At 39.8% G+C, this 26,900-nt stretch overlaps 1 protein-coding gene across 1 annotated transcript; it reads right to left on the bottom strand.

Annotated features, from left to right (window-relative positions):
* Positions 1-26,496, bottom strand: LOC127987923 (uncharacterized). Its single transcript, XM_052590374.1, has 20 exons — positions 25,544-26,496; positions 24,753-24,909; positions 24,450-24,639; positions 22,412-22,504; positions 21,842-21,934; positions 21,404-21,496; positions 20,012-20,104; positions 19,616-19,708; positions 19,220-19,312; positions 18,108-18,200; positions 17,340-17,432; positions 15,479-15,571; positions 14,270-14,362; positions 13,516-13,608; positions 12,752-12,820; positions 9,597-9,764; positions 5,402-7,403; positions 5,012-5,062; positions 988-1,071; positions 1-600 (listed from the first exon to the last, which is right to left on the bottom strand). Exons 1-20 carry the CDS (start codon positions 25,647-25,649, stop codon positions 383-385), a joined length of 4,068 nt encoding a protein of 1,355 aa, XP_052446334.1. The 5' UTR covers positions 25,650-26,496; the 3' UTR covers positions 1-382.
* Between the last annotated feature and the right edge of the window lie 404 nt (positions 26,497-26,900).

The raw sequence follows: 26,900 nt of genomic DNA, 5'->3' as shown, positions 1-26,900 counted from the left end.
GTCGTCCACAAAAATTTGCAGAAATATTTCATAAAGATGTTCACAGTAAACACTAGTTGAATTAAAAAAATATATTAATAAAACCCTTCATGACAAACACTGCATTCTCAAGTTTTTGAAAACAAGTACAATAGAATGAAAATCTACCATGTCTGCATTTATAGAAAAACAATTCTACATTTGAAGCAGACAAGGATGAAAAAAAAGACTCCAGTCTAAAAGTTATTTAAAATGCCTTAATTTTCGAAAGAACAATCTACATTTCCAAACAATAATATGGAACTGATGGTCTATTGCGCTAACCATTTGACTATGGAAGCTTGTTTTAAAACTATAAAAGCTTGTTTCTACCAATGAACAATTCAGTCTGACAGTGTGTCAATTAATTTGGCAGATATTTTCTGTTTAGAGCGGAGATTCGATTTTTGATGTAAAATTTAAGTGTAGACCACTCTCTATTTTTAAGTGCAAGTGGTTCCGCCTCTTTACACCTCATGCAGTCTGCCTTTCCTGGAATTTTGTGATTGTTAATAAACCTCATCATATGCTTCTCCACAGCCTGTATCTCAAGTTTGTTCCAGGCCGTCTTCTTAACATAACCTGTGGGGGGGGGAGACACATTAGCATTTTACCCATGAGAAACACTTGCATCAACCTGAGTGGTATGGTACAGTTCAGCTCGGTACAGGTAAACCTGATCAGGCTTGTGTTTTCACTGACCTTACTTGTTAGGCGTGGTGTATGTGGGAAAGCATGAAATAGGCACAAACCTAACTTTTGTTAACTTCAGTTTTAATGAACAATAATAGCCACTATAAAGGTATAGGTACAAAGTATAGAGTCATATATAAGAAGAAATAAATAAAGCAAGCAAAGAATTCAGTCAAAGTAGGCTACGAAGTCAACACTGTACTACGGTAAAATTCACTTTTTTTTCAGGACAATCGGCATTAAGTGAAGTATCATCATACCTAAGTATTATCATACCTCTCTTTTTTTTGGAGACTGGGTCTGCTAGAAGTGTGCCGTTCTCACAAACCGTGTGCTGTGATGATGATACTGTGGTGCACTCTGAAAGTAAAAATTAAGCCAGTCTTGAGTATTGACAAATCTCTGCAGCCAAAAAGACAGTCATCTCAAGAACACAAAGTTCCTGAGGTGCAATCAGGATCAGGTCAGAACAATATTGCCAAAATTTACGTCGCAATACATTTCTTAATTTCGGTCTATAAGATATAATTCCAATATCTATATTGATTTTGAAATGTGCAGTGCTCATGTTTATTCAACAAATTCAACCACGCAAATAAATAAATGTATGGGATAACGCAGCCTGTACCAAAATATCGTAAATGTGTTTAATAAATCAAATCAATTTTACTGAAAAAAATAAAAATAAAAATCACATACATACATACATATAGATAGAAATTGAATTATTGTCCAGCCCTGAGTATAGCGTTTCTCAATTTCAGTCCTGGGGACCCATCTACTAGAAGTTTTAGGTGTTATAGACATATCACCATTTAAATCAGCAGATTCAACTCAATTTTATATTACAAAAAAAAAAAAAAAAAACTGAATAGGTGAAATAGTCTGGAAACAAATTCTTTCCATACTAAATTATTTTTTCCCATGCATATCCAGACCTGGAACCTGCCAGTTAAGTTATTCTTTTCTCTTTACGGTCCTCACCAGCATTTTGTCATATGTATATATAAAAGATCATTTTTGTGTTTATTTGGTATCATGCAATGTGTTTACTGGGTTTAAATAAAAAATAAACAGCATTATTTTCCACATATTTTATATTATTTTATCTCCTGTAAGCCCCGCCTTTCTGATACCGGTGGATTTGGTCTAAATTCAGAGCTGCAAGACACCGAGGTATGCTCCGATTGGCCAGCAATCCAGTGCATTGTGATTGCCCAAAGTCAAGCGTTTGACGGAAATGTTATGCCCCTTACAAAAAACATCCCCGCAAAAAACATTAAAAGCCATTTCAAATGAGGCTTTTGTTGTGTTAAGCGGGAACATAATTACTGTTTATGACTTATATTGTCTTTTTACACGTCGCGACGTAAACATAACAACATATCGGCATTTGTAATTGGAGAAACAAACCACAAGCACTTCGCGTTTAAATAGTAAAGTTAGGTAGCACATTATAAAATGTAACTTCCTGCCAGGCTGTAAGAAGCGCCAGACTCTCTGTAATGTCCGTGTTGTCCATCAACAGTGTAAATATACCTCACTTGACTGACCACAGAATGATGAGGGTTTGCGGCCCGCTCAGAGCAGGGCGAGTTGGAGAGCGGTTAAATGCACAACCTGCCTTTCTCTCTCCCATTTTCAGAAAACAGTCCGTGTCACCGGCGCACATGACAACATACAGTGAAGAAATGATGATTACTTTCTCTGCGTATACATTTGGGCGGTTCGGTGCAAGTCACCCCCAAATGTTGACGTAGAGATGTGGGGGTGTGTTAGAACGGGCCATTTTAGGGGTGTGTGGCAGACTCCTAACTTTAATAAAGAATATCTCTTTGGATTTAAGACTTTAGTCTTCGTAACTTAACAGATGTTTTTTATGCACCAAGAGCTTGTAATACTCCAAAGAGAAAAGGAAAAATATAAAAGTTATTCTAGGACAGTGATCCTCAAATCTGGCTCGCGAGATCCAGTTTCCTGCAGAGTTTAGCTCCGACTCTAATTAAAACACACCTGCCTGTGATTTTCTAATGATCCTGAAGACACCGATTAGCAAACTCATGCGTGTTTGATTTGGGTTAGAGCTAAACTTTGCAGGAAAATGAATCTCGTGAGCCAGATTTGAGGATCAATGTTCTAGGACCACTTTCAAACATAACCATTTCATGACACTTTACTCACCCCAATTTCATCTAGGATGTGTATGTACTTCGGTCTTCAGTCGAAAAGAAATTTAGGTTTTTGATGGAAATATTTCTGTAACAGTTACTGGTCAGAGAGCAAGGTAAGTAAACAACGGCGAAGTTTATTTAACAACAGGAGAGCAAAGGAGCTGAGTGGAGATTGTTCAGGTGAGTATGCCAGCACTGAGATTTGTCTAGAGGATGATCCAGGAAATAATCTGATCTTTCTTGCTTTACAGGAGACTCGTAGAGACGGAGAGTGGAGACCAGGACTGACGGGAAACAGACACCTCGACTAGAGAATTGAGCTGGAGACGGAAGGGATCACTGAGGAAGGAGACAGGTGGCAAGTATCACAGGCAGGTAATAGCTTGCTTAGTCCACATCGAGTTTATGAGACTGGATAGTGAATGATTCTGAGGTATGTGCTTTTATGTTCAGCAAAGTGCTCATGGGCTGCAGGTGTGCATGATCAGGAGCCAGGTGAGTGCTGTGATGAGATGCAGAAGAAAGATGCTAATCTTGTGACAGTACTTCCCCTCCCGGAAGGCTCGTCCCGAGCTGTAATAAGCCCCGGGGCTGGTGCAGGGCAGGAATAGGATGGAGTAAAGGAGGACCTCCAGGTAAGTCGGGGAGCCATGACGGAGTAGGAGACCCAGGAGGCCATGGTGGATCAGGTTACTGGGGGGCCATGGCAGAGCAGGCAGCTCGACGATGATAATCTTGGCCCACAGCCCACCCACCCTTAACTCAGCCATGGCTATATAGCCCCCCAAAAAAATAATTGGGAAAGTCCAGGGTCTTAGGTTCATGGGGGCGCTGAGGAGGAGTGGGCTCTAGTGGGCGAAGATGACACTTAAGGAGAAGATGGCACTTAAGGACCCTCTAGAGGAGCGGAACTGGACGGGACCCGCGGAGGCTCTGGAGGAGGAGAACTGGACAGAACCAATGGAGCCAACGGAAATGAAGGCTCTGGGGTGAGGAGAGGAGCTGAGAACTCAGGGAGAAGTGTCAAATCCAGAATACCTACCTGTTTGCCTACAGGAACTAATGGGTGCTCAAGAGAAACAGGCACTAGGCTGAGCTCTGGGGAATCTGACACAGGGGAGGGCATTTGTAAGGTGCGGGCATCTTAATGTTATAAGGCCTTGCCATAGGACCTTATGGCGGCATTAATCTTGCTTTGGGCAGCGGCACAGGCTTTGCCACAGATGGCACTCAGCTTGAGTAAACCGTTGACGGCTACAGATTTGTGTTGGCCGCGGATGGTGGTGTTGGGCATGAGTGCGGGCTGAACAGCAGAGCCATGGAGAGTGATTCAGGACTTGAGGCACCGGCGGCTGGCAAATGCAAGCTCAGCTGGGGAACAGCAAGTGGAACAGAGCGCAACAGCATCCACGTGACGACTGTGGACGGGACTTCGCCTCATCCATGGTGAAGTCTAATCTGGCAAACCACAGCGCGAAGTTGATATAATTCTTCAATGACCAGCATGGATAAGCTCTCAGCATGACGAGATGGACATCTTCCTCCAAACCGCACCAGAATCCCTTCATTAAGGTAAGGTCATCACATGCGGCGAGTTGACCATAATTCACAAACTCCTGCACAAAATCATCTAGATCTCGGACTTCATGAAGGATAAAAACAGTTTATGAGACCGGACAGTGAATGATTCTCAGGTGTGTGCTTTTATGTGGGGCTTGATGAGTGAGTTAATTGGAGTGCTAATGGGGACAAGTGTACCTGACCAGGAGCCAGGTTTAGGCGAGTGCTGTGATAAGAAGAGGAAGAAACAGGCTGATCAATGGACTCCAGATGGTTGAGTTCTTGGCTTCAAAAGAGCTATAAACACTAAAACAAACAAACAAGCAAATATATATATAATTCGTGAACAGCATTTTGTTTTGTTCTCTCTCTGTGCTCTCAGTAATCACGCAATGCCGACGTGCTACATCATCCGCTTGAACTGCTGCCGGGTTTCAGAGTTGGCAGACGGGTATTTTGCAGACATTATATGAAGACCCTAAAGAATCAGTGCAACTCTGGAAAATGGGCATCCGATGTCCCATTATTTAGGCAAACATAAATTGAAACTGACATTATGTAATCATTACCTTTTGGACTAGAAGTGGACTCCTCCAAATCACTGTCCACTGTAACTTCCTCTAAAAGGTAGAAAATACAGAAATTAGGGGTGCACCGATCAAGATTGGCCGATCATTAATGCGTATCTCGTCAGTAAAGCCGGTTCTCTAATCAGCTGTAAATTGCACCAGGTGCGTGATATTTTGATACAGCGTTTATTTGCGCAGCTAGTCATTTAACAACGGCCTGGTGGAATTTACAGCTGATTAGAGAACCGGCTTTACTGACGAGATGCGCATTAATGATTGGCCGATATTGATTGGTGCACCCCTAACAGAAATATATTATTTAAAATACAAGGTAATGTTATTCAAAGCATTCCCAAAATCTGAACCCATGTTGTGTACGGTGTATAGTACCTTCTGGATCTATGTTGATTTCATTAAGATTTCGCCCTTTAAAGTCTGCCAAGCGTCCTTTTTCGAGGGCCAGAAGAATTTTACTAATTTTGGCCAGTTGGAGGGTGCCTTCGGGTAACCTGTAAAATTGACGATGAACTCGAATGTCATGGCCTAGAAAGTCTGCCAACTGATCTAACTCTGTGTTGCTAAGATTAAGAACTTCAGAAAGTGTCCCGATCTGTTTTCTCAACTTTGTTGATGTAAGAGTCTGAGGATTTTTTGCACTACATGCAACAGCAAATTCGCGAATGCAATCAGAGCCTCTGAAAAATGTCATTGCATACGGGCGTGCAAAGAGAAAAGGATTTTCATTTGGAATTCCACAGGTATTCCGATTTTCAAGAAGCAGGCTGATTGATTCTTGCATGGAAGGTGTGAGAAGCACGGGAACCTTTCTGCCTCTTTTGCCTCTAATTTCTACACGCTTGAAGTACTGACACAGTTTATTTTCTAAATCTGTGAGGGCCATGCTAATATCTGGATGAGCATCCGATTGGTTGCTGGAGATGTATGCAGACAATGGCATTTGTGACACTTCCCCTTCTCGTCTACGATTGAAAAGCATAACCTGAGTTAACGTGATCTTGGCCAGTTTTGCCCAGTGCTGAGATGATGGCTGTGTTAACAAGAGTTTGCGATGGGTCTTCTCTTGCTCGTCAAGATATATATGAAGGAGCTTAACATCTTCTGTGAATGGAAGTAATTGTGGGGAATTCCATTTTGCTTCCTCCAGTGTTCGCCGGGCTGTTGTAGAAATGTATTCGGGCCATCTGGACTTATAAAGCTGTTGAAAACTGTTCGCAATTTTTCCTGTCTTTTCATCTCCTCTAATAGTAGAGTGGCTCTCAATAAGCATTGCGATTTTGTTCAGACTCTGTCCAAGTTTCACAGCCACACTAGCCTTTTCAAATACATTGGTCTCTTCATTGTAGCCAGCAGCCCTTTTAACTGCATTGATGGTATGCATGAAGTTTGTGGGATGAATGAGCTCTTTAATAGATGTAAGGGGGGATACCTCTCTTGCACATATTAGGAGTCTTCCAAGCTCCCTCATCTTTTGGCGGATGTGTTCATGCATTTTAACTCTTGATCCATACTTGTTGTAAAGATGCTTTCCTAACTCTAAAATGCACCAGTCATTTCTAGTTTCAAGTGCCACTTGGTCCTGGTTCATGGAATTTAACAGTTTCCAAACACCATGAGTTACTCCTGGTGGGGGAGGTTGTGCAAAGCCACAAAGAACCTGGACACGGGTTTTTCCAGGTTTCGGCTTCTCATCACCAGGCTTGAATTTGCAAACCTTGACATGTCGCCACAAAGTTTTTTTTAAGAAGAGTCCTTTGCAGTAAATGCAGTGCATAAAACTTTCCCCCTCCAGGTTCTTTTTGGGCAGTTTCCGCGGAATCATCAGTCCTGCACCTGTATTAATAACAGTACTATTGTAAGCAAAGTTCCCTTTGTTACGTAGATACTCAAGTTGCATCCTCCTTTCTTTTGAGCCCTTTGGATGACTTAACGCTTTTGCTACCTCTACCTCATTTCTATGCTTTCGTTCCAGGTGTCTAGAAATTTTTGTAAAAGCACCTTCACAAAAAAAGCACTGTTGTTTTTTGCTGTACATTCTCAATCCACCTCTCTTTTTAATTACAGCTGGGATAACTACTGATGTTGCGCTGTCAAGAATGGAAGATGTGTCAGGAACTTTGGCTATGTCGTGGTTCTGGGAGCTCCCTAAGTCACCGCTGCTTTGAATACTGAACTTTTTGATTCTGTTCACAGCTGAACTGCTCCGGACTGGCAAAGTCTGTAACTTTTTTTCTTTACCCTTTGGTGAAGCAGTAAAGCTCATGCTACTATCTGATGTGTAACTCTCTGATGTATCAGGAATGTACTCTTCCTCACTAACAGATAACTCATCTTCGCTCGAAACATCCGAGTACTCCGCGATCTTCCCTCTAGCCTTGAAAGACAATGACCATTCAGTTAATTTAATCCTCTATCATAGGCTATTTTCCATTCTATTCTATTTACAGGGTTTCTGCAGGGTTTAATCAGTCAAATTTAAGACTTTTTAAGACCTTTTCATGACTATTAGGATTTGAATTTATGACCTACACGAATTACGATAAATAAATTCAGTCATTAAAATTCCTTTCAAAAGTATTTATTATTGACTTTTCATTGAAAGTAACAAGTTTTATTATTTGAAGAGTTATTCTATTATGTTTTAAGATTAAGAAACTGAAGCCTTCGCCTTCTTTTTCTTGAGTATCAAGAACACAGGAACACTTAACAATTGTAACATTGTAAAGTAACATTGTAAATTAACAATTATTTTATGGCATTACTTTCCAAAATAAAAAGTGTTATTGGTGTTTGGTCACAGTATTCAACACCCAGAGGCAGGGTATATTTGGGGTCAGCGGTGAAGGTTGTACCAGTGCGCCCTGTTTGAAATTGTCTAATTTGTATGTATGTTTGTTTATTTTTATTTATTTTTGCTATTTACACAATGTTTAAGTTTTTTTTTTTTTTCAAGTTTGTAGGTGTCCAGGTACAGAAACCGAATAATTAAATTTAAAATAGCACTGGATAGTCTTCAATGTAAAAATTAAATATACAATCAAACCAAAATTTATTCAGACAGTTTAATTGCTATTGCTTCTAAAATGGTTATAAAATACGACAAGACTTTAGAGTTAAATTCGTCTTGATAATGTCATAACTTTGATAAAAATGTACGTAATGGATTACAATCAACCAAAACTACAGACAACTGTTACTGATAATATTTACACAACTATCAATACTTTGTTGACCAATTACCAACCAATGCATTTTGTTCAGACTGTGGTGTGAAAAGGTTGCATTAGCAATTCAGAAAAAAATGCATGGTGCTTTATAAGGTGCTGAATAATTTTTGATCCCAATTTTATATATAGATAGATAAAACATTTATATCTATTTCACTAGTAGTTCACTGTGAAGATTATTTGGGTCTAATATGTCACAGTTTGCTTAAAATTCTTATTAAAACTACAAAGTAATGCAGTCAAGGAGAGTGAGTGATTTTTCTTTCATTTTCTTGGATTAACATTACAGCAGCTAATAGCTAAATTAGGCGTGGTCACTTTAAGAGACGATGAACGCATCTTTTTCCTCAACTGTTTACTTTGACATATATATATACACATATATACACATATATATATATATATATATATATATATATATATATATATATATATATACACACACACAAATAACTGAATATATTATAATTGAATATACAAATAACTGAAAAAAAAAAAAAAGTTTTTGAGCATACTTTCCAAGGCGGGTATTTTGATATATTTTGTAGGCTATGTATTTGTCGGCACAAGAGCAAAAAGAAGCAAATTCGGTGTACAAGTGTTTTTAGACGCCTTTCTCAGCGTGAACCCTGAACCCCTGAACACCGTGGTACTGAATTGGGCTCTTTCACGTCCTTTTGTTTGTTCAAAACTGTGATTAGTATTTGTTGGTTCATGTGCAGGAGGGACTGTCCGTGATACGCGGCTCTCTCTCTCTCTCTCCGCACCGAACACAGCGCGATAGTTACCAGCTAATCGGTTAACCTTTTCCGCGTCTTGTGTATGGATCGATGCTTGATACCGATTGTTAGTGACGGGCTTGAGCCAGCTGCTAAACGCACCGTCTCCGAACCATGGATCATTAAAGGTACATTTTACCATTGTGACAGCCAGGATGATTTCAATTAAGCTAAGCAGTGACTCAGTATGACACAGTATGTTCGGGGTTCGCGCGGGTTACTGTGAAAGTCCTTCTGACAAGTCTGTATGCTGCCGCATGGACCTTGTAGTTCTGGAACGCTGTAATACCAGTGTGATACCAGCCAGATTCCTCATACAGAACTACAACAGGTCAAACAAATGAATGCCATTGCTGCTTTCGAGCATATTTTGATGGAAGAACAAATTAATGGACTAGCATATCAATTTAAGACGTGGCTAAATGTTTTTTTATGACATTGTATGGAAAATCCGGACGTTTTTATGACTTTTATGGCCTTAAATTCTTATGGTTAAATTTATGACTTTTTATGACCCCGCGGAAACCCTTTATTTAAGCTATTTAAATAATTAACACTTACTCTTGTGTTTTTTGCTCTTTTGGATGCTGTGGTACAAGCGGAATGTTGTTCACTCATTGCAAATGATGCATGATTCCGTCTGACGTCACGTTGAATGTCTTGGTCATCTTTACCATTTACACTCGAATTTTCAAAGAGATCATCCGAATCATCATGAATCACAGATCTCTAATAAAACAAACAAAAACATCAGAATGACAAGTTACAAATGTTCTAGAAAAAGTGTGTTTATCATAATGAAAAATAACTTTTGCCTTTTTTTACACTTTAATGTGTAAAATCTGTATCTATTAAATCAACATGTTAAATGCTCGATCAATGTCTATTAATTTAAAGCCCCCTTCCTCAAATCTTGCCCTGGAGGTCCAATGCGCTGCAGAGTTTAGCTCCAACCCTGATCAAAGTCACCAGCCTGTGATTTTCTAATGATCCCAAAGACAATCGCATACCTGCCAACCTTGAAGAAATTTTATGAGTACTACACCCCCCCCCCCACACACACACACCGCGTGAACCTTACAGCCCACCGCCAATGTATGCTCCACCATTGCACACACATCTGTGAGAAACCTATGAGATACCTAACACTATAATACATATTATACACATAATATCCTTTCACCAATTAAGATTTATTATTTACTCCATAACATATACAAGTAGACCATAAATGTTATACAATTTCTGCAATCCCTCCGAACATTTTGTACTGGAGGCATAGGCCATGGAAACTTCTTCCACCTGAAAATATTGTCAGAAATAAAAGTAAACTGAGGACATTCTTTCTAAATAAATCAATCAAAAAATTTAATAAATGTGCAAAACCAGCAGTTATCAATATCAAAATCAGTTTGCTAAAAACAAAAAACATTTTTTTTAATAATTTTTCATGCAAAGTGTTTAAACTTTTGCATTGTTTAACTTGTTAAAGGTTGCAGATTTGGCTTTTTTTAAGTAGTGCATCAGTGAAAGTCTCTTTGTAACAAATGCTTTCTTTGGAGGCAATCATGACTTTTCTTGTCACCAGAGAACTAAACATCTCTGTGCTCATATTAATAGATTATTATTAATGTTGAAAAGAGCTGAGAATATTTTTTTCAGGTTTTTACAGGGGAATTAATTGAAAGAACAGCATTGTTTGTTACATTTGTTACAGTTACATTTATTTGTTACATTTATATTATTTACATCAAGCTTTTGAATGGTATAGTATTGCATATTGTTATTGAAACTTCATAATGTTTCACTTGATTATACATTTAGTCAGGAATTATAGTTTGGAAAAAGTCTAACTAGTAAAATTTTTATACGTTATATGAAAACTAGTACAAGTATATAAATAAATAATAAGAGACTTACTCATGTTTATGATCTCTGCTGAATAAAGTGCTTCATTCTTTTTTTTCTGAGGAAATCCAAATCTCAAATGCTCAACCACATCACATTTTGGGGTGACTTATATCTTATTCCTCTCATCGCGAAGCAAATAGTAAAATAAAAATAAAACTTTATTTAACATTAGAATCTGAATAGAGCGTTCAGCGCGGGGGCGTGGTCGAATTAGAAGATAATGGGAGATGTGAAAAACGGACAAGACATCGCGTTGTTTTCATATGGATTATTTTATCACATAATATTTGTTTTCGGCGGTACTTGTTTAGTTTAAAAGTAGACATTTCAGGCTTTCTATAGATATCTCTCTCGTGTCTCTTCGTTGAGTATTCACTGAGTTACACTTCATTTTAATGACGTGTTTGTACATGAAGATCACAGCAGACAAAGACTGAAGACAGCACACCTTGTTTGTTATCTTTATTTTATGTGCACAAGTTTTGTTGTTATTATGTCTGTATACAAATAAAAGTAGACCCTTTACAGATTCGATTTTGCGTAATTTAAGTTCTTTTCCTGGTTATCAGGAGAAAATGACTCATAACGCGTATACGCGTTAAACGACTCAAGAGGGTTGAACAGAACAATTCAAAACGAAAGAAAACAGACTGCTCTCTGCTTATCTACCGTTAATCCGTATGAAATGTGCATTTCTCTGGCGCGTTCACTACTGCGACTTTTTCGTCAACTTTATCTTTGCAGTCGACACGACATTGATACAGAAAACACTTGTTTATTAGTAATTATATTGATAAAATATTCATAATCATTACTTTTGCCGGTTCTTTGTGACAGCTTTTAGGTGCGTTATTGGAAGGGCCACCCTTTCATGTTAGCCTACATGAACGCGTGAACTGAACTGAGCTCGTCACAGCTGGACTGCTTGTTATGATGTCATGTCAAGGTCATTTTTAATGTCCATAAATTCAATTAGGCTAAACATAGCCTAACTGTTACCTTTATCTTACGTTAATCAGCACCTGGCCTGTCTAAAACCTTCTAGATTGCAAGCCATTCCACCACTTAACTGCCAACTAAGCTTGTGGATAGGAGGGGCAGGTGGGCGGTGGGTTAACATGCACCACTCTGATTGGCCGAAAGCTTTTCACTCCACTTACACGCTGTGGATCAGCGGCAGAATCAGCGTCATAGATTGCATAGAAACTGAAATCGGCAAAATGCGAGACGCAACAAAATGCGTACCTAAAGAGCAGCGAATCGTACTAGTGTACTTATGGGTCAAAATGCGTGCAGAGTACGAAAAATGCGTACATGTTGGCAGGTCTGCATTCATTGGCATTGATTAGCATGCTCAGGTGTGTTTGATTAGAGTTAGATCTAAACTCTGCAGGAAAGTGGATCTTGAGGTCCAGATTTGAGGAACCCTGATTTAAAGGGATAGCTCCCCCAAAAATTCTATCATTAACATTACATATCCTCATGTTGTTGCAAACCCATAAGACCCTTATTCATCTTCAGAAAACAGATTAAATTTGAGCTTTTGCCTGCCATTGTAACTCCAGATGGAGGGAAAGATATCAAAAATATCTTCATGTTCTGAAGATTGACAAACGACTTATGGTTGTGAAACGATATTCACAATAGTAACTTGCATATAGAAAAAAGATTTTTAGGTGGTCCAAAAGATGGTGGTCTTTCAATGTTTATTTATCCTTTTAAATTTACTTCACACTATTCAGCTAAAAATAATTCAATTTAGGTGTGAGGCAGGTAAAAACAAATTAAGTAAATGTAAAATATACCTTTTTATAAGATGTCTTAATTTTAGAACACAAAACTTCATCTTCGGTGTCCGAGTAATCAACCAAAGGCTGTTAAAGACAAAAAAAGAAAGATAAATATGAAAATGAAGTGAAAGAGAGAAAATCTGTCAAACAGAGACAGACATACAGACGGATACAGAGACAGACACAGATAGACAGACATACAGACAGAGAAAAAGACTGACACACAGACAGTGAAAGAGACTGGCACAGACAGAGAAACAGACAGAGAAAGAGACTGGCACAGACAGAGAAAGAGACTGACACACAGACAGAGAAACAGACAGAGAAAGAGACAGAGAAAGAGACTGGCACAGACAGAGAAAAAGACTGACACACAGACAGAGAAACAGACAGAGAAAGAGACTGGCACAGACAGAGAAACAGACAGAGAAAGAGACTGGCACAGACAGAGAAAAAGACTGACACACAGACAGAGAAACAGACAGAGAAAGAGACTGGCACAGACAGAGAAACAGACAGAGAAAGAGACTGGCACAGACAGAGAAAAAGACTGACACAGACAGAGAAACAGAGAGAAAGAGACTGAAACACAGAGAGAAAGAAACTGACACAGATAGACACAGACATACAGACAGAGAAAGAGACTGACACAGACAGAGAAAAAGACAGAAAAAGACTGACACAGACAGAGAAACAGACAGAAAGAGACTGGCACAGACACAGACAGAGAAAGAGACTGACAGAAAAAAGACTGACACAGAGATAATAAATACACATACCTCAGCTGTGAATCGTGAAGTGCCTTCAGTAGTTACAGAATCCTCAGAGCAGTTCTCTATTGCTGTCATGTTGTCATCATCCTTGCATGGAGGCTATAATAAAGTTATTAAAAATATAGTTACAAGTCATCACTTATTAGACAAGGTCCCCACTATGCTAAACCTGTGAAATGTGTGTATTTGGTACCAACGGGTTTGTATGGCTTTCCTAAGACTACAGGTCCCCACTATGTACATTACACTGAAAACAGTGTGTAAGACTTTCTCAAGTCAATACCAAATATAAAAAATAAATAGACGGACAGAGAAAGAGACTGACACAGACAGAGAAAGACACTGACACAGACAGAGACAAAGAAAGAGACTGATACAGGCAGAGAAAGAGACTGATACAGACAGAGAAACAGACAGAGAAAGAGACTGGCACAGACACAGACAGAGAAAGAGACTGAGACAGACAGAGAAAGAGACAGACAGAAAAAAGAGTGACACAGACACAGACAGAGAAAGAGACTGGCATAGACAGAGAAAGAGACTGACACACAGACAGAGAAAGAGACAGACAGAAAAAAGACAGACACAGACAGAGAAAGAGACTAGAACAGACACAGACAGAGAAAGAGACTGACACACAGACAGAGAAAGAGACTGGAACAGACACAGACAGAGAAAGAGACTGACACAGACAGAGAAAGAGACTGGCACACAGACAGAGATAGAGACGGACACAGGCAGAGATAATAAATACACATACCTCAGCTGTGAATCGTGAAGTGCCTTCAGTATTTACAGAATCCTCAGAGCAGTTATCTATTGCTGTCATGTTGTCATCATCCTTGCATGGAGGCTATAAGAAAATTTAAAAAATAGTTACAAGTCATCACTTATTAGACAAGGTCCCCACTATGCTAAACATGTGAAATGTGTGTATTTGGTACCAATGGGTTTGTATGGCTTTCCTAAAACTACTGGTCCCCACTATGTACATTACACTGAAAACAGTGTGTAAGACTTTCTCAAGTCAATACCAAATATAACAAATTAATAGACAGACAGAGAAAGAGACTGACACAGGCACAGACAAAGAGACTGACACAGGCACAGACAGAGAAAGAGACTGACACAGACAGAGAAACAGAGAAAGAGACTGGCACAGACAGAGAAAGAGACTGGCACAGACAGAGAAACAGAGAAAGAGACTGGCACAGACAGAGACTGACACAGGCACAGACAAAGAGAAAGAGACTGACACAAGCACAGGCAGAGAAAGAGACTGGCACAGATAGAGAAACAGACAGAAAGAGACTGGCACAGACTAAGAAAGAGACTGGCACAGACAGAGAAACAGAGAAAGAGACTGGCACAGACAGAGACTGACACAGGCACAGACAAAGAGAAAGAGACTGACACAAGCACAGGCAGAGAAAGAAACTGGCACAGACAGAGAAAGACACTGACACAGACAGAGACAAAGAAAGAGACTGATACAGGCAGAGAAAGAGACAGAGAAAGAGACTGGCACAGACACAGACAGAGAAAGAGACTGGCACAGACAGAGACTGACACAGGCACAGACAGAGAAAGAGACTGAGACAGACAGAGAAAGAGACAGACAGAAAAAAGAGTGACACAGACACAGACAGAGAAAGAGACTGGCATAGACAGAGAAAGAGACTGGCATAGACAGAGAAAGAGACTGGCACACAGACAGAGAAAGAGACAGACAGAAAAAAGACAGACACAGACAGAGAAAGAGACTAGAACAGACACAGACAGAGAAAGAGACTGACACACAGACAGAGAAAGAGACTGGAACAGACACAGACAGAGAAAGAGACTGACACAGACAGAGAAAGAGACTGGCACACAGACAGAGAAAGAGACTGGCACACAGACAGAGAAAGAGACTGGCACACAGACAGAGATAGAGACGGACACAGGCAGAGATAATAAATACACATACCTCAGCTGTGAATCGTGAAGTGCCTTCAGTAGTTACAGAATCCTCAGAGCAGTTATCTATTGCTGTCATGTTGTCATCATCCTTGCATGGAGGCTATAAGAAAATTTAAAAAATAGTTACAAGTCATCACTTATTAAACAAGGTCCCCACTATGTTAAACCTGTGAAATGTGTGTATTTGGTACCAATGGGTTTGTATGGCTTTCCTAAAACTACTGGTCCCCACTATGTACATTACACTGAAAACAGTGTGTAAGACTTTCTCAAGTCAATACCAAATATAACAAATTAATAGACAGACAGAGAAAGAGACTGACACAGGCACAGACAAAGAGACTGACACAGGCAGAGAAACAGACAGAAAGAGACTGGCACAGACAGAGAAAGAGACTGGCACAGACAGAGAAACAGAGAAAGAGACTGGCACAGACAGAGAAAGAGACTGGCACAGACAGAGAAACAGAGAAAGAGACTGGCACAGACAGAGACTGACACAGGCACAGACAAAGAGAAAGAGACTGACACAAGCACAGGCAGAGAAAGAGACTGGCACAGACAGAGAAAGAGACTGGCACAGATAGAGAAACAGACAGAAAGAGACTGGCACAGACTAAGAAAGAGACTGGCACAGACAGAGACTGACACAGGCACAGACAAAGAGAAAGAGACTGACACAAGCACAGGCAGAGAAAGAGACTGGCACAGACAGAGAAAGAGACTGGCACAAACAGAAAGAGACTGGCACAGACAGAGAAACAGACAGAAAGAGACTGGCACAGACAGAGAAAGAGACTGGCACAGACAGAGAAACAGAAAGAGACTGGCACAGACAGAGACTGACACAGGCACAGACAAAGAGAAAGAGACTGACACAAGCACAGGCAGAGAAAGAGACTGGCACAGACAGAGACTGACACAGGCACAGACAAAGAGAAAGAGACTGACACAAGCACAGGCAGAGAAAGAGACTGGCACAGACAGAGAAAGAGACTGGCACAAACAGAAAGAGACTGGCACAGACAGAGAAACAGACAGAAAGAGACTGGCACAGACAGAGAAAGAGACTGGCACAGACAGAGAAACAGAAAGAGACTGGCACAGACAGAGACTGACACAGGCACAGACAAAGAGAAAGAGACTGACACAAGCACAGGCAGAGAAAGAGACTGGCACAGACAGAGAAAGAGACTGGCACAGATAGAGAAACAGACAGAAAGAGACTGGCACAGACTAAGAGACTGGCACAGACAGAGAAACAGAGAAAGAGACTGGCACAGACAGAGACTGACACAGGCACAGACAAAGAGAAAGAGACTGACACAAGCACAGGCAGAGAAAGAGACTGGCACAGACAGAGAAAGAGACTGGCACAAACAGAAAGAGACTGGCACAGACAGAGAAACAGACAGAAAGAGACTGGCACAGACAGAGACTGGCAAAGGCACAGACAGACACAGAGACTGGCACAGACACAGAGAGAGAAAGAGACTGACAGAGAAAGAGACTGACACAGACAGAGAAAGGCACAGACAGAGAAAGGCACAGACAGAGAAAGAGACTGACACAGACAGAGAAACCGAGAGAAATAAACTGGCACAGACAGAGACTGACACAGGCACAGACAAAGAGAAAGAGACTGACACAAGCACAGGCATAGAAAGAGACAGGCACAGACAGAGAAACAGACAGAAAGAGACTGGCACAGACAGAGACTGACACAGGCACAGACAGAGAAAGAGACTGAAACAGACAGAGACAGACACAGGCACAGGCAGAGAAAGAGACTGGCACAGACAGAGAAAGAGACGGGCACACAGACAGAGATAGAGACGGACACAGACAGAGATAATAAATACACATACCTCAGCTGTGAATCGTGAAGTGCCTTCAGTATTTACAGAATCCTCAGAGCAGTTATCTATTGCTGTCATGTTGTCATCATCCTTGCATGGAGGCTATAAGAAAATTTAAAAAATAGTTACAAGTCATCACTTATTAGACAAGGTCCCCACTATGCTAAACATGTGAAATGTGTGTATTTGGTACCAATGGGTTTGTATGGCTTTCCTAAAACTACTGGTCCCCACTATGTACATTACACTGAAAACATTGTGTAAGACTTTCTCAAGTCAATACCAAATATAACAAATTAATAGACAGACAGAGAAAGAGACTGACACAGACAGAGAAAGACACTGACACAGACAGAGACAAAGAAAGAGACTGACACAGACAGAGAAAGACACTGACACAGACAGAGACAAAGAAAGAGAATGACAGAGACAGAGAAATGGTTACAGACAGAGAAACAGAGAGAAAGAGACTGCCACAGACAGAGAAATAGACAGAGAAAGAGACTGGCACAGACAGAGACTGACACAGGCACAGACAGAGACCGACACAGACAGAGACCGACACAGACACAGGCAGAGACAGAGACTGACACAGGCAGAGACAGAGACTGACACAGGCAGAGACAAAGAAAGAGACTGGCACAGAAACACAAACATACAGACAGAGAAAGAGACTGACACAGGCACAGACGGAGAAAGAGACTGGCACAGACACAGACAGAGAAAGAGACTGACAGAAAAAAGACTGACACAGACAGAGATAATAAATACACATACCTCATCTGTGAATCGTGAAGTGCCTTCAGTAGTTACAGAATCCTCAGAGCAGTTCTCTATAGCTGTCATGTTGTCATCATCCTTGCATGGAGGCTATAAGAAAGTTATTTAAAAAATAGCTACAAGTCATCACTTATTAGACAAGGTCCCCACTATGTTAAACCTGTGAAATGTGTGTATTTGGTTCCAATGGGTTTGTATGGCTTTCCTAAGACTACTGGTCCCCACTATGTACATTACACTGGAAATAGTGTGTAAGACTTTCTCAAGTCAATACCAAATATAACAAATTAATAGACAGAAAGAGACTGGCACAGACAGAGAAACAGACAGGGAAAGAGACTGGCACAGACAGAGAAACAGACAGAGAAAGAGACTGGCAAAGACAGAGACTGACACAGGCACAGACAGAGAAAGAGACTGGCACAGACAGAGACGGACACAGGCACAGACAGAGAAAGAGACTGAAACAGAGACTGGCACAGAAAGAGACAGAGACTGACACAGGCACAGACAGAGAAAGAGACTGACACAGACAGAGAAAGAGACTGACACAGGCACAGACAAAGAGAAAGAGACTGACACAGACAGAGAAACAGACAGAAAGAGACTGGCACAGACAGAGACTGACACAGGCACAGACAAAGAGAAAGACACAGGCACAGACAAAGAGAAAAAGACTGACACAAGCACAGGCAGAGAAAGAGACTGACACAGACAGAGAAAGAGACTGACACAGGCACAGACAAAGAGAAAGAGACTGACACAGACAGAGAAACAGACAGAAAGAGACAGGCACAGACAGAGAAACAGACAGAAAGAGACTGGCACAGACAGAGAAACAGACAGGGAAAGAGACTGGCACAGACAGAGAAACAGACAGAGAAAGAGACTGGCAAAGACAGAGACTGACACAGGCACAGACAGAGAAAGAGACTGGCACAGACAGAGACGGACACAGGCACAGACAGAGAAAGAGACTGAAACAGAGACTGGCACAGAAAGAGTCTAACACAGAGACACAAACATACAGACAGAGAAAGAAACTGACACAGAGAGACAGACATACATACAGAGAAAAAGACTGACACAGAGATAATAAATACACATACCTCAGCTGTGAATCGTGAAGTGCCTTCAGTAGTTACAGAATCCTCAGAGCAGTTATCTATTGCTGTCATGTTGTCATCATCCTTGCATGGAGGCTATAATAAAGTTATTAAAAATATAGTTACAAGTCATCACTTATTAGACAAGGTCCCCACTATGCTAAACCTGTGAAATGTGTGTATTTGGTACCAACGGGTTTGTATGGCTTTCCTAAAACTACAGGTCCCCACTATGTACATTACACTGAAAACAGTGTGTAAGACTTTCTCAAGTCAATACCAAATATAACAAATTAATAGACAGACAGAGAAAGAGACTGACACAGACAGAGACAGAGAAAGAGACTGGCACAGACAGATAAAGAGACTGACACAGACAGAGATAATAAATACACATACCTCAGCTGTGAATCGTGAAGTGCCTTCAGTAGTTACAGAATCCTCAGAGCAGTTATCTATTGCTGTCATGTTGTCATCATCCTTGCATGGAGGCTATAATAAAGTTATTAAAAATATAGTTACAAGTCATCACTTATTAGACAAGGTCCCCACTATGCTAAACCTGTGAAATGTGTGTATTTGGTTCCAATGGGTTTGTATGGCTTTCCTAAGACTACAGGTCCCCACTATGTACATTACACTGAAAACAGTGTGTAAGACTTTCTCAAGTCAATACCAAATATAACAAATTAATAGACAGACAGAGAAAGAGACTGACACAGACAGAGACAGAGAAAGAGACTGGCACAGACAGATAAAGAGACTGACACAGACAGAGATAATAAATACACATACCTCAGCTGTGAATCGTGAAGTGCCTTCAGTAGTTACAGAATCCTCAGAGCAGTTATCTATTGCTGTCATGTTGTCATCATCCTTGCATGGAGGCTATAATAAAGTTATTAAAAATATAGTTACAAGTCATCACTTATTAGACAAGGTCCCCACTATGCTAAACCTGTGAAATGTGTGTATTTGGTACCAACGGGTTTGTATGGCTTTCCTAAAACTACTGGTCCCCACTATGTACATTACACTGAAAACAGTGTGTAAGACTTTCTCAAGTCAATACCAAATATAACAAATTAATAGACAGACAGAGAAAGACACTGACACAGACAGAGACCGAGAAAGAGACTGACACAGACAGAGAAAGAGACTGGCACAGACACAGACAGAGAAAGAGACTGGCACAGACAGAGACAGAGAAAGAGACAGACACAGACACAGACAGAGACAAAGAAAGAGACTGACACAGACCGAGAAAGAGACTGACACAGACCGAGAAAGAGACTGACACAGACCGAGAAAGAGACTGACACAGACAGAGAAACAAACAGAGAAAGAGACTGGCACAGACACAGACAGAGAAAGAGACTGACACAGACCGAGAAAGAGACTGACACAGACCGAGAAAGAGACTGACACAGACAGAGAAACAGACAGAGAAAGAGACTGGCACAGACACAGACAGAGAAAGAGACTGGCACAGACAGAGAAAGAGACAGACACAGACAGAGACAAAGAAAGAGACTGACACAGACCGAGAAAGAGACTGACACAGACCGAGAAAGAGACTGACACAGACAGAGAAACAGACAGAGAAAGAGACTGGCACAGACACAGACAGAGAAAGAGACTGGCACAGACAGAGACAGAGAAAGAGACAGACACAGACACAGACAGAGACAAAGAAAGAGACTGACACAGACCGAGAAAGAGACTGACACAGACCGAGAAAGAGACTGACACAGACAGAGAAACAAACAGAGAAAGAGACTGGCACAGACACAGACAGAGAAAGAGACTGGCACAGACAGAGACAGAGACAGAGACAGACACAGACAGAGACAGAGACTGACACAGACCGAGACAGAGACTGACACAGACCGAGAAAGAGACTGACACAGACCGAGAAAGAGACTGACACAGACAGAGAAACAAACAGAGAAAGAGACTGGCACAGACACAGACAGAGAAAGAGACTGGCACAGACAGAGAAAGAGACTGGCACAGACACAGACAGAGAAAGAGACTGACACAGAGACAGAGAAAGAGACTGACACAGAGACAGAGAAAGAGACTGACACAGAGACAGAGAAAGAGACTGACACAGAGACAGAGAAAGAGACTGACACAGAGACAGAGAAAGAGACTGACACAGACAGAGATAATAAATACACATACCTCAGCTGTGAATCGTGAAGTGCCTTCAGTATTTACAGAATCCTCAGAGCAGTTCTCTATTGCTGTCATGTTGTCATTATCCTTGCATGGAGGCTATAAGAAAGTTATTAAAAATATAGTTACAAGTCATCACTTATTAAACAAGGTCCCCACTATGCTAAACATGTGAAATGTGTGTATTTGGTACCAATGGGTTTGTATGGCTTTCCTAAGACTACAGGTCCCCACTATGTACATTACACTGAAAACAGTGTGTAAGACTTTCTCAAGTCAATACCAAATATAACAAATTAATAGACAGAGAAAGAGACTGACACACAGACAGAAAAAGACACTGACACAGACAGAGAAAGAGACTGGCACAGACAGATAAAGAGACAGAGACTGACACAGGCACAGACAGAGACTGACACAGACAGAGATAATAAATACACATACCTCAGCTGTGAATCGTGAAATGCCATCAGTAGTTACAGAATCCTCAGAGCAGTTATCTATTGCTGTCATGTTGTCATCATCCTTGCATGGAGGCTATAAGAAAGTTATTTAAAATATAGTTACAAGTCATCACTTATTAGACAAGGTCCCCACTATGCTAAACCTGTGAAATGTGTATATTTGGTTCCAATGGGTTTGTATGGCTTTCCTAAGACTACTCGTCCCCACTATGTACATTACACTGGAAATAGTGTGTAAGAATTTCTCAAGTCAATACCAAATATAACAAATTAACAGACAGAGAAAGAGACGGGCACAGGCACAGACAGAGAAAGAGACTGACACAGGCACAGACAGAGAAAGAGACTGACACAGGCACAGACAGAGAAAGAGACTGACACAGAGAAAGAGACTGACACAGACAGAGAAAGAGACTGACACAGAGAAAGAGACTGACACAGGCAGACAAAGACTGACACAGACAGACAAAGAGACTGACACAGGCAGACAAAGAGACTGACACAGACAGATAAAGAGACTGACACAGACAGAGATAATAAATACACATACCTCAGCTGTGAATCGTGAAATGCCTTCAGTAGTTACAGAATCCTCAGAGCAGTTCTCTATTGCTGTCATGTTGTCATCATCCTTGCATGGAGGCTATAATAAAGTTATTTAAAATATAGTTACAAGTCATCACTTATTAGACAAGGTCCCCACTATGCTAAACATGTGAAATGTGTGTATTTGGTACCAACGGGTTTGTATGGCTTTCCTAAAACTACTGGTCCCCACTATGTACATTACACTGAAAACAGTGTGCAAGACTTTCTCAAGTCAATACCAAATATAACAAATTAATAGACAGACAAATGGACGGACAACAACAAAAGAAAAGAAAAGATAGACTGATAGACAGAATGGCATACAGAAGGGGTGTCATGATTCCATGATTCCATTAAGGAGTACTATATTTAAAAAATGTATGATTACTATTTTAACTGTAGATTAACCCAGATGAGAATCCATGAAACGCATTAATCCTCTTCCTAAGGCTGCACTATGCATTTCAACCATTTCAAACTCTTACTTTAGCAAAGTGTTATTGTGGACTAAAGCGGGACTAAAGCGGTTTCATAAACGACAATTTAACTCACACAGTCTCACTAATTTGAGCCAGGCTCAATGAGTGAGGATAATTTGATGTGCACACTTATGCTACACTTATTAAATGTTAGTAGTCATGCGAATATCCAGTTTCCCGTCAGAAAGGGGTGAGGTTTACGTGAATAAAGGAGCTGTGCGTGCGGACAACGTTGCCTGTGTGTGTGTGTATGTATATATATATATATATATATATATATATATATATATATATATATATATAAAATCTCAGTATTTTAACTTAAGCGCTGCAACAATGACTATTAAAGGACTTTGGCTGCAAGCCCTACATACAGCACCGAACATGTACTCGCAAAACAAGTACTTTAAAGAAATTCCTTATCTTATTTCTGTTACTATAGGCTTAAACCTCGTCTGTGAAACTGGGGGATAAATAAATGTACTTTAAGGGATACTCCACCCCAAAAAGAACATTTAGTAGTTAATCAATTACCCCCATGCCATTCTAGACTTATAAAAGCTTTGTTCGTCTTTGGAACAAAATTTAAGACATTTTAGAGGAAATCCTTGTCACTTCCTAGCATTCAGATTGAACTACTGATGGCAGATGGAGTACTCTGACAATGTCTTTCAAACTTTTCTGGACCGTGATGCTGTTATTTACCAGGCAGTCCATGGGACAGTCACAAGGCTCCTAGATTTATTATAAAATATATCTTAAATTGTGTTCTGAAGATGAACAAAGCTTTTAAAGGTTTGGAACGACATGGTACCAATGGTAATGACAAAATTTTCATTTTGAGGAGGAGTATCCCTTTAAGTTAGGAGTATATATTTTTTAAATATTACATTATGTATTTTAACATTTTTGTTCAATAAAACCATTTAACCCTCTGGAGTCGATTAACGCGGATACGCGTTATGAATCATTTTTTCCTGATAACCCCGAAAAGAACTTAAATTACACTTTCAGTTTTAATCATACAGATAAGAGCAACACATCATTCTAATCTTTAAAGGGTCTATTTTTTTTGGCTACAGACATAATAACAACAAACCTTTGTGAACTTATAAAATAAAGATAACAAACAAGGTGTGCTTGCTTTGAATCAAAATTATTATTGCCTCATTGCTATTATATATGTATTTTAAGCCATTGTAAAGGCTTTTATTCCCTTAGATAAATTTGTATTACCAAAAAAAGAAAAAGTTATTTATTTGACGTTTCCATGCGGGTATGACATTGTTGACAGGTGATGCAATGACACCGCTACACTGGTAAAAATAGCTGATTTCTTTGGTTTCAAACATTCTTGGAAACATTTGGGATAATGTATGGAGGTCAAAAAAAAATATAGCATTGTTATAGTAATTTATTTATATATTTTAATCTAAAAAAAGGCACATACTGGGTCTTTAATTAAAAACTTTCCATTTCCTCTACTGTACAAATTATGTAAGTAGTCAAATTTTGCCAAACCTTTCTCCAAGGCCAGTGACTTCCTCCATAGTCATATGTGAGTTCCTCTCCAGGAATGATATCTCTTGCAGCGAATAGGCACAAACAGGGTTTTCCCTCAACGATAATCCTTTTCATTGTACAATTTGGGTTTATGTGATCATCATTTATAAGGCGGCCAAGGGTGCCATCCTCATGAGTTGCATCAATGCTTCAGGAAAAAAACAAATGTATAATTTAACCTAACAAACTACAAATTTTAATTTTTTCTTTACTGTAAATTTTTTAATGTATTCGTTAAACAAAAAAACAAAAAACAAATACCTCCATTTCTTGTTCTGCCAGATGAAGTCAAACATAAAAAAAGTGTCTTGATTGGCCTCTCTTCTTTGTTCGGCTTCAATTAAGCTAATCATTTCTCCCCTATATTCGACAACAAAATCTCCTTTAATAAAAGGAATTAATGCAAAGACTCCACGACCTGAAAAAAGGTGGGGGGAGGGGGGTAAATACAATTGTTAATAAAATTAATTGTAGACATGTAACTAATATGTTGATGGTTAGCCAACTGTAAACAACTTTTATGCTTTGTATTAGTTTAACCAATGTATTCAACATTCTTTCATAGCTCATGCGTATTTCTTTCATTAATTTACATATACTATCACAAAGAGCAATTTAAAACTGCTAAAACAAACAACACTAACATTATCCTTTATATCCCAATGGACCCAGATCCCATAAAATAATCATGGTTACTTATTTAGTATTTTTGAACCACTTAAATCATATTTAAAACGTATGTGACTCACACATAACGTTACCAATTAAGAAACCCAGTGCTGCTAGCAATACCTAGGCCTTACTATACAGTACTATAGGCTCTTTGCTATATAGTGGAAGCAAAAATAAGAAATCTTTCGCTGCCTTGTTTATTCGTGGCCAGGAATTCCTATTTTATTCCCTGGTGTTAGCGGTTTCATAATAAATTCGTGGAAGACATCCAATTCATAGCCATGAGAAGTTATATATTTAGATTTCCCGCGTCATGTGGGGAGCGCCGTAGTGCTAATCACAATCAGTCACAACAACATCGAAGTGATTTACAAACCTACCTTTATAATCGTTTATGTGTTTGGCCTCCAGTGCGTCGGTCTTGTCGATGCAACGGAGAACATGATCTTCCGCTTCTTTTAACGGTTTTATTCTTCTCCGTTTCATTTCAACAGGCCGTCTCACGTCGCTCCTCGGGTTCCAGTAATTGAGAGAGGTCACGCGGTCTCACAATCTCCCGCCACACCGCAGTTTATAACACTTTACAATACGCAGTAACACGCACAAGTAAACACTTTAAATTGTATAACAGCATTAAATTTAAGTTAAGCAATAATTCATTCGCCTTATTCAAAGATTATGATTCTGATAAAAACTTTAACGTTAATTAATTAATCTCATTAAAAAACTCCATCACATAAACATTCTTAAAAATAATTCGAATTTGTGATGTATATTTATTGAATTATGTAATATAATATTTACAAGTAGGTTAATTACCTGAAAGAATGTACTTTCCCCGTTGACAGACACTGTTTAAAGTTGTTTTTGTCGTTTAATTAAGCGACTTTGGCATGAGCGGTTTAAAAAATGTGTACCTTCATATATTACGTCACATGTGTGTATAGAGGTGCAGTTCCGCGACCTGGCTACAGGGGCGCTGTAGAGCAGCGCGGCCCCACACACTCACACACAGAAATCCGGTTTTTGTTCATGGAGGGGATCAAGAAAAAAACTGCACTAGTCATATCAGCACCGCCTCCTGAGCCGATTAAAAGCAAAACATTGTGGGGACCGGGGATTTGGTCCCCACTATGTTTTCGGTCCCCACTATGTGAGTGTGCTAACGTGTTGTGGACCCCACTATGTAATATAAACAAACACACACACACACACACACACACACACAAAACCGCTGCATTGGAACCAGTTTTTGTAACGTTGGAACGTTAACAGAACGTTGTAGGTTTGCCTGCTACCTTTTACATATTACTTGAGAAAGCCTGACCTGGACTAACCTATTTTCATTCCCCAAAGCTAATCCGAGAACTAATATGCATGAACATATTTACAAATGATTATAACTTCAGTGATGACAAATTAGTCAGCAAACCAACAGACAACGAAACAGTTCGTCATTTCTGGATGTTTCCGTTGGTATTGTTCTAATTTCTATTTGACTGGGAAATATTCATTTATTGAAACAGAAACATGTTCGTACCGTTGCAACCAGGACATCTGTGCAACTTGCACTACTTTTTCTTTTCTTTTCTTTTCTATTCTTTATTTTTTAAATTGACTATAATGTTTGAAAATTGAACATAATATATTAACATAAAGTTAGTATATTTTGTCAGTATATTCATGTATATCTAAGTATATATACACACACACAGACACACACACACATATCCTAAT

Source organism: Carassius gibelio, chromosome B22, assembly GCF_023724105.1.
Source record: "Carassius gibelio isolate Cgi1373 ecotype wild population from Czech Republic chromosome B22, carGib1.2-hapl.c, whole genome shotgun sequence".
NCBI classification, from domain to species: Eukaryota; Metazoa; Chordata; class Actinopteri; order Cypriniformes; family Cyprinidae; genus Carassius; species Carassius gibelio.
The sequence above is the reverse complement of the archived record's forward strand: the minus strand, read 5'-3'. Positions and strand labels throughout refer to the sequence as shown.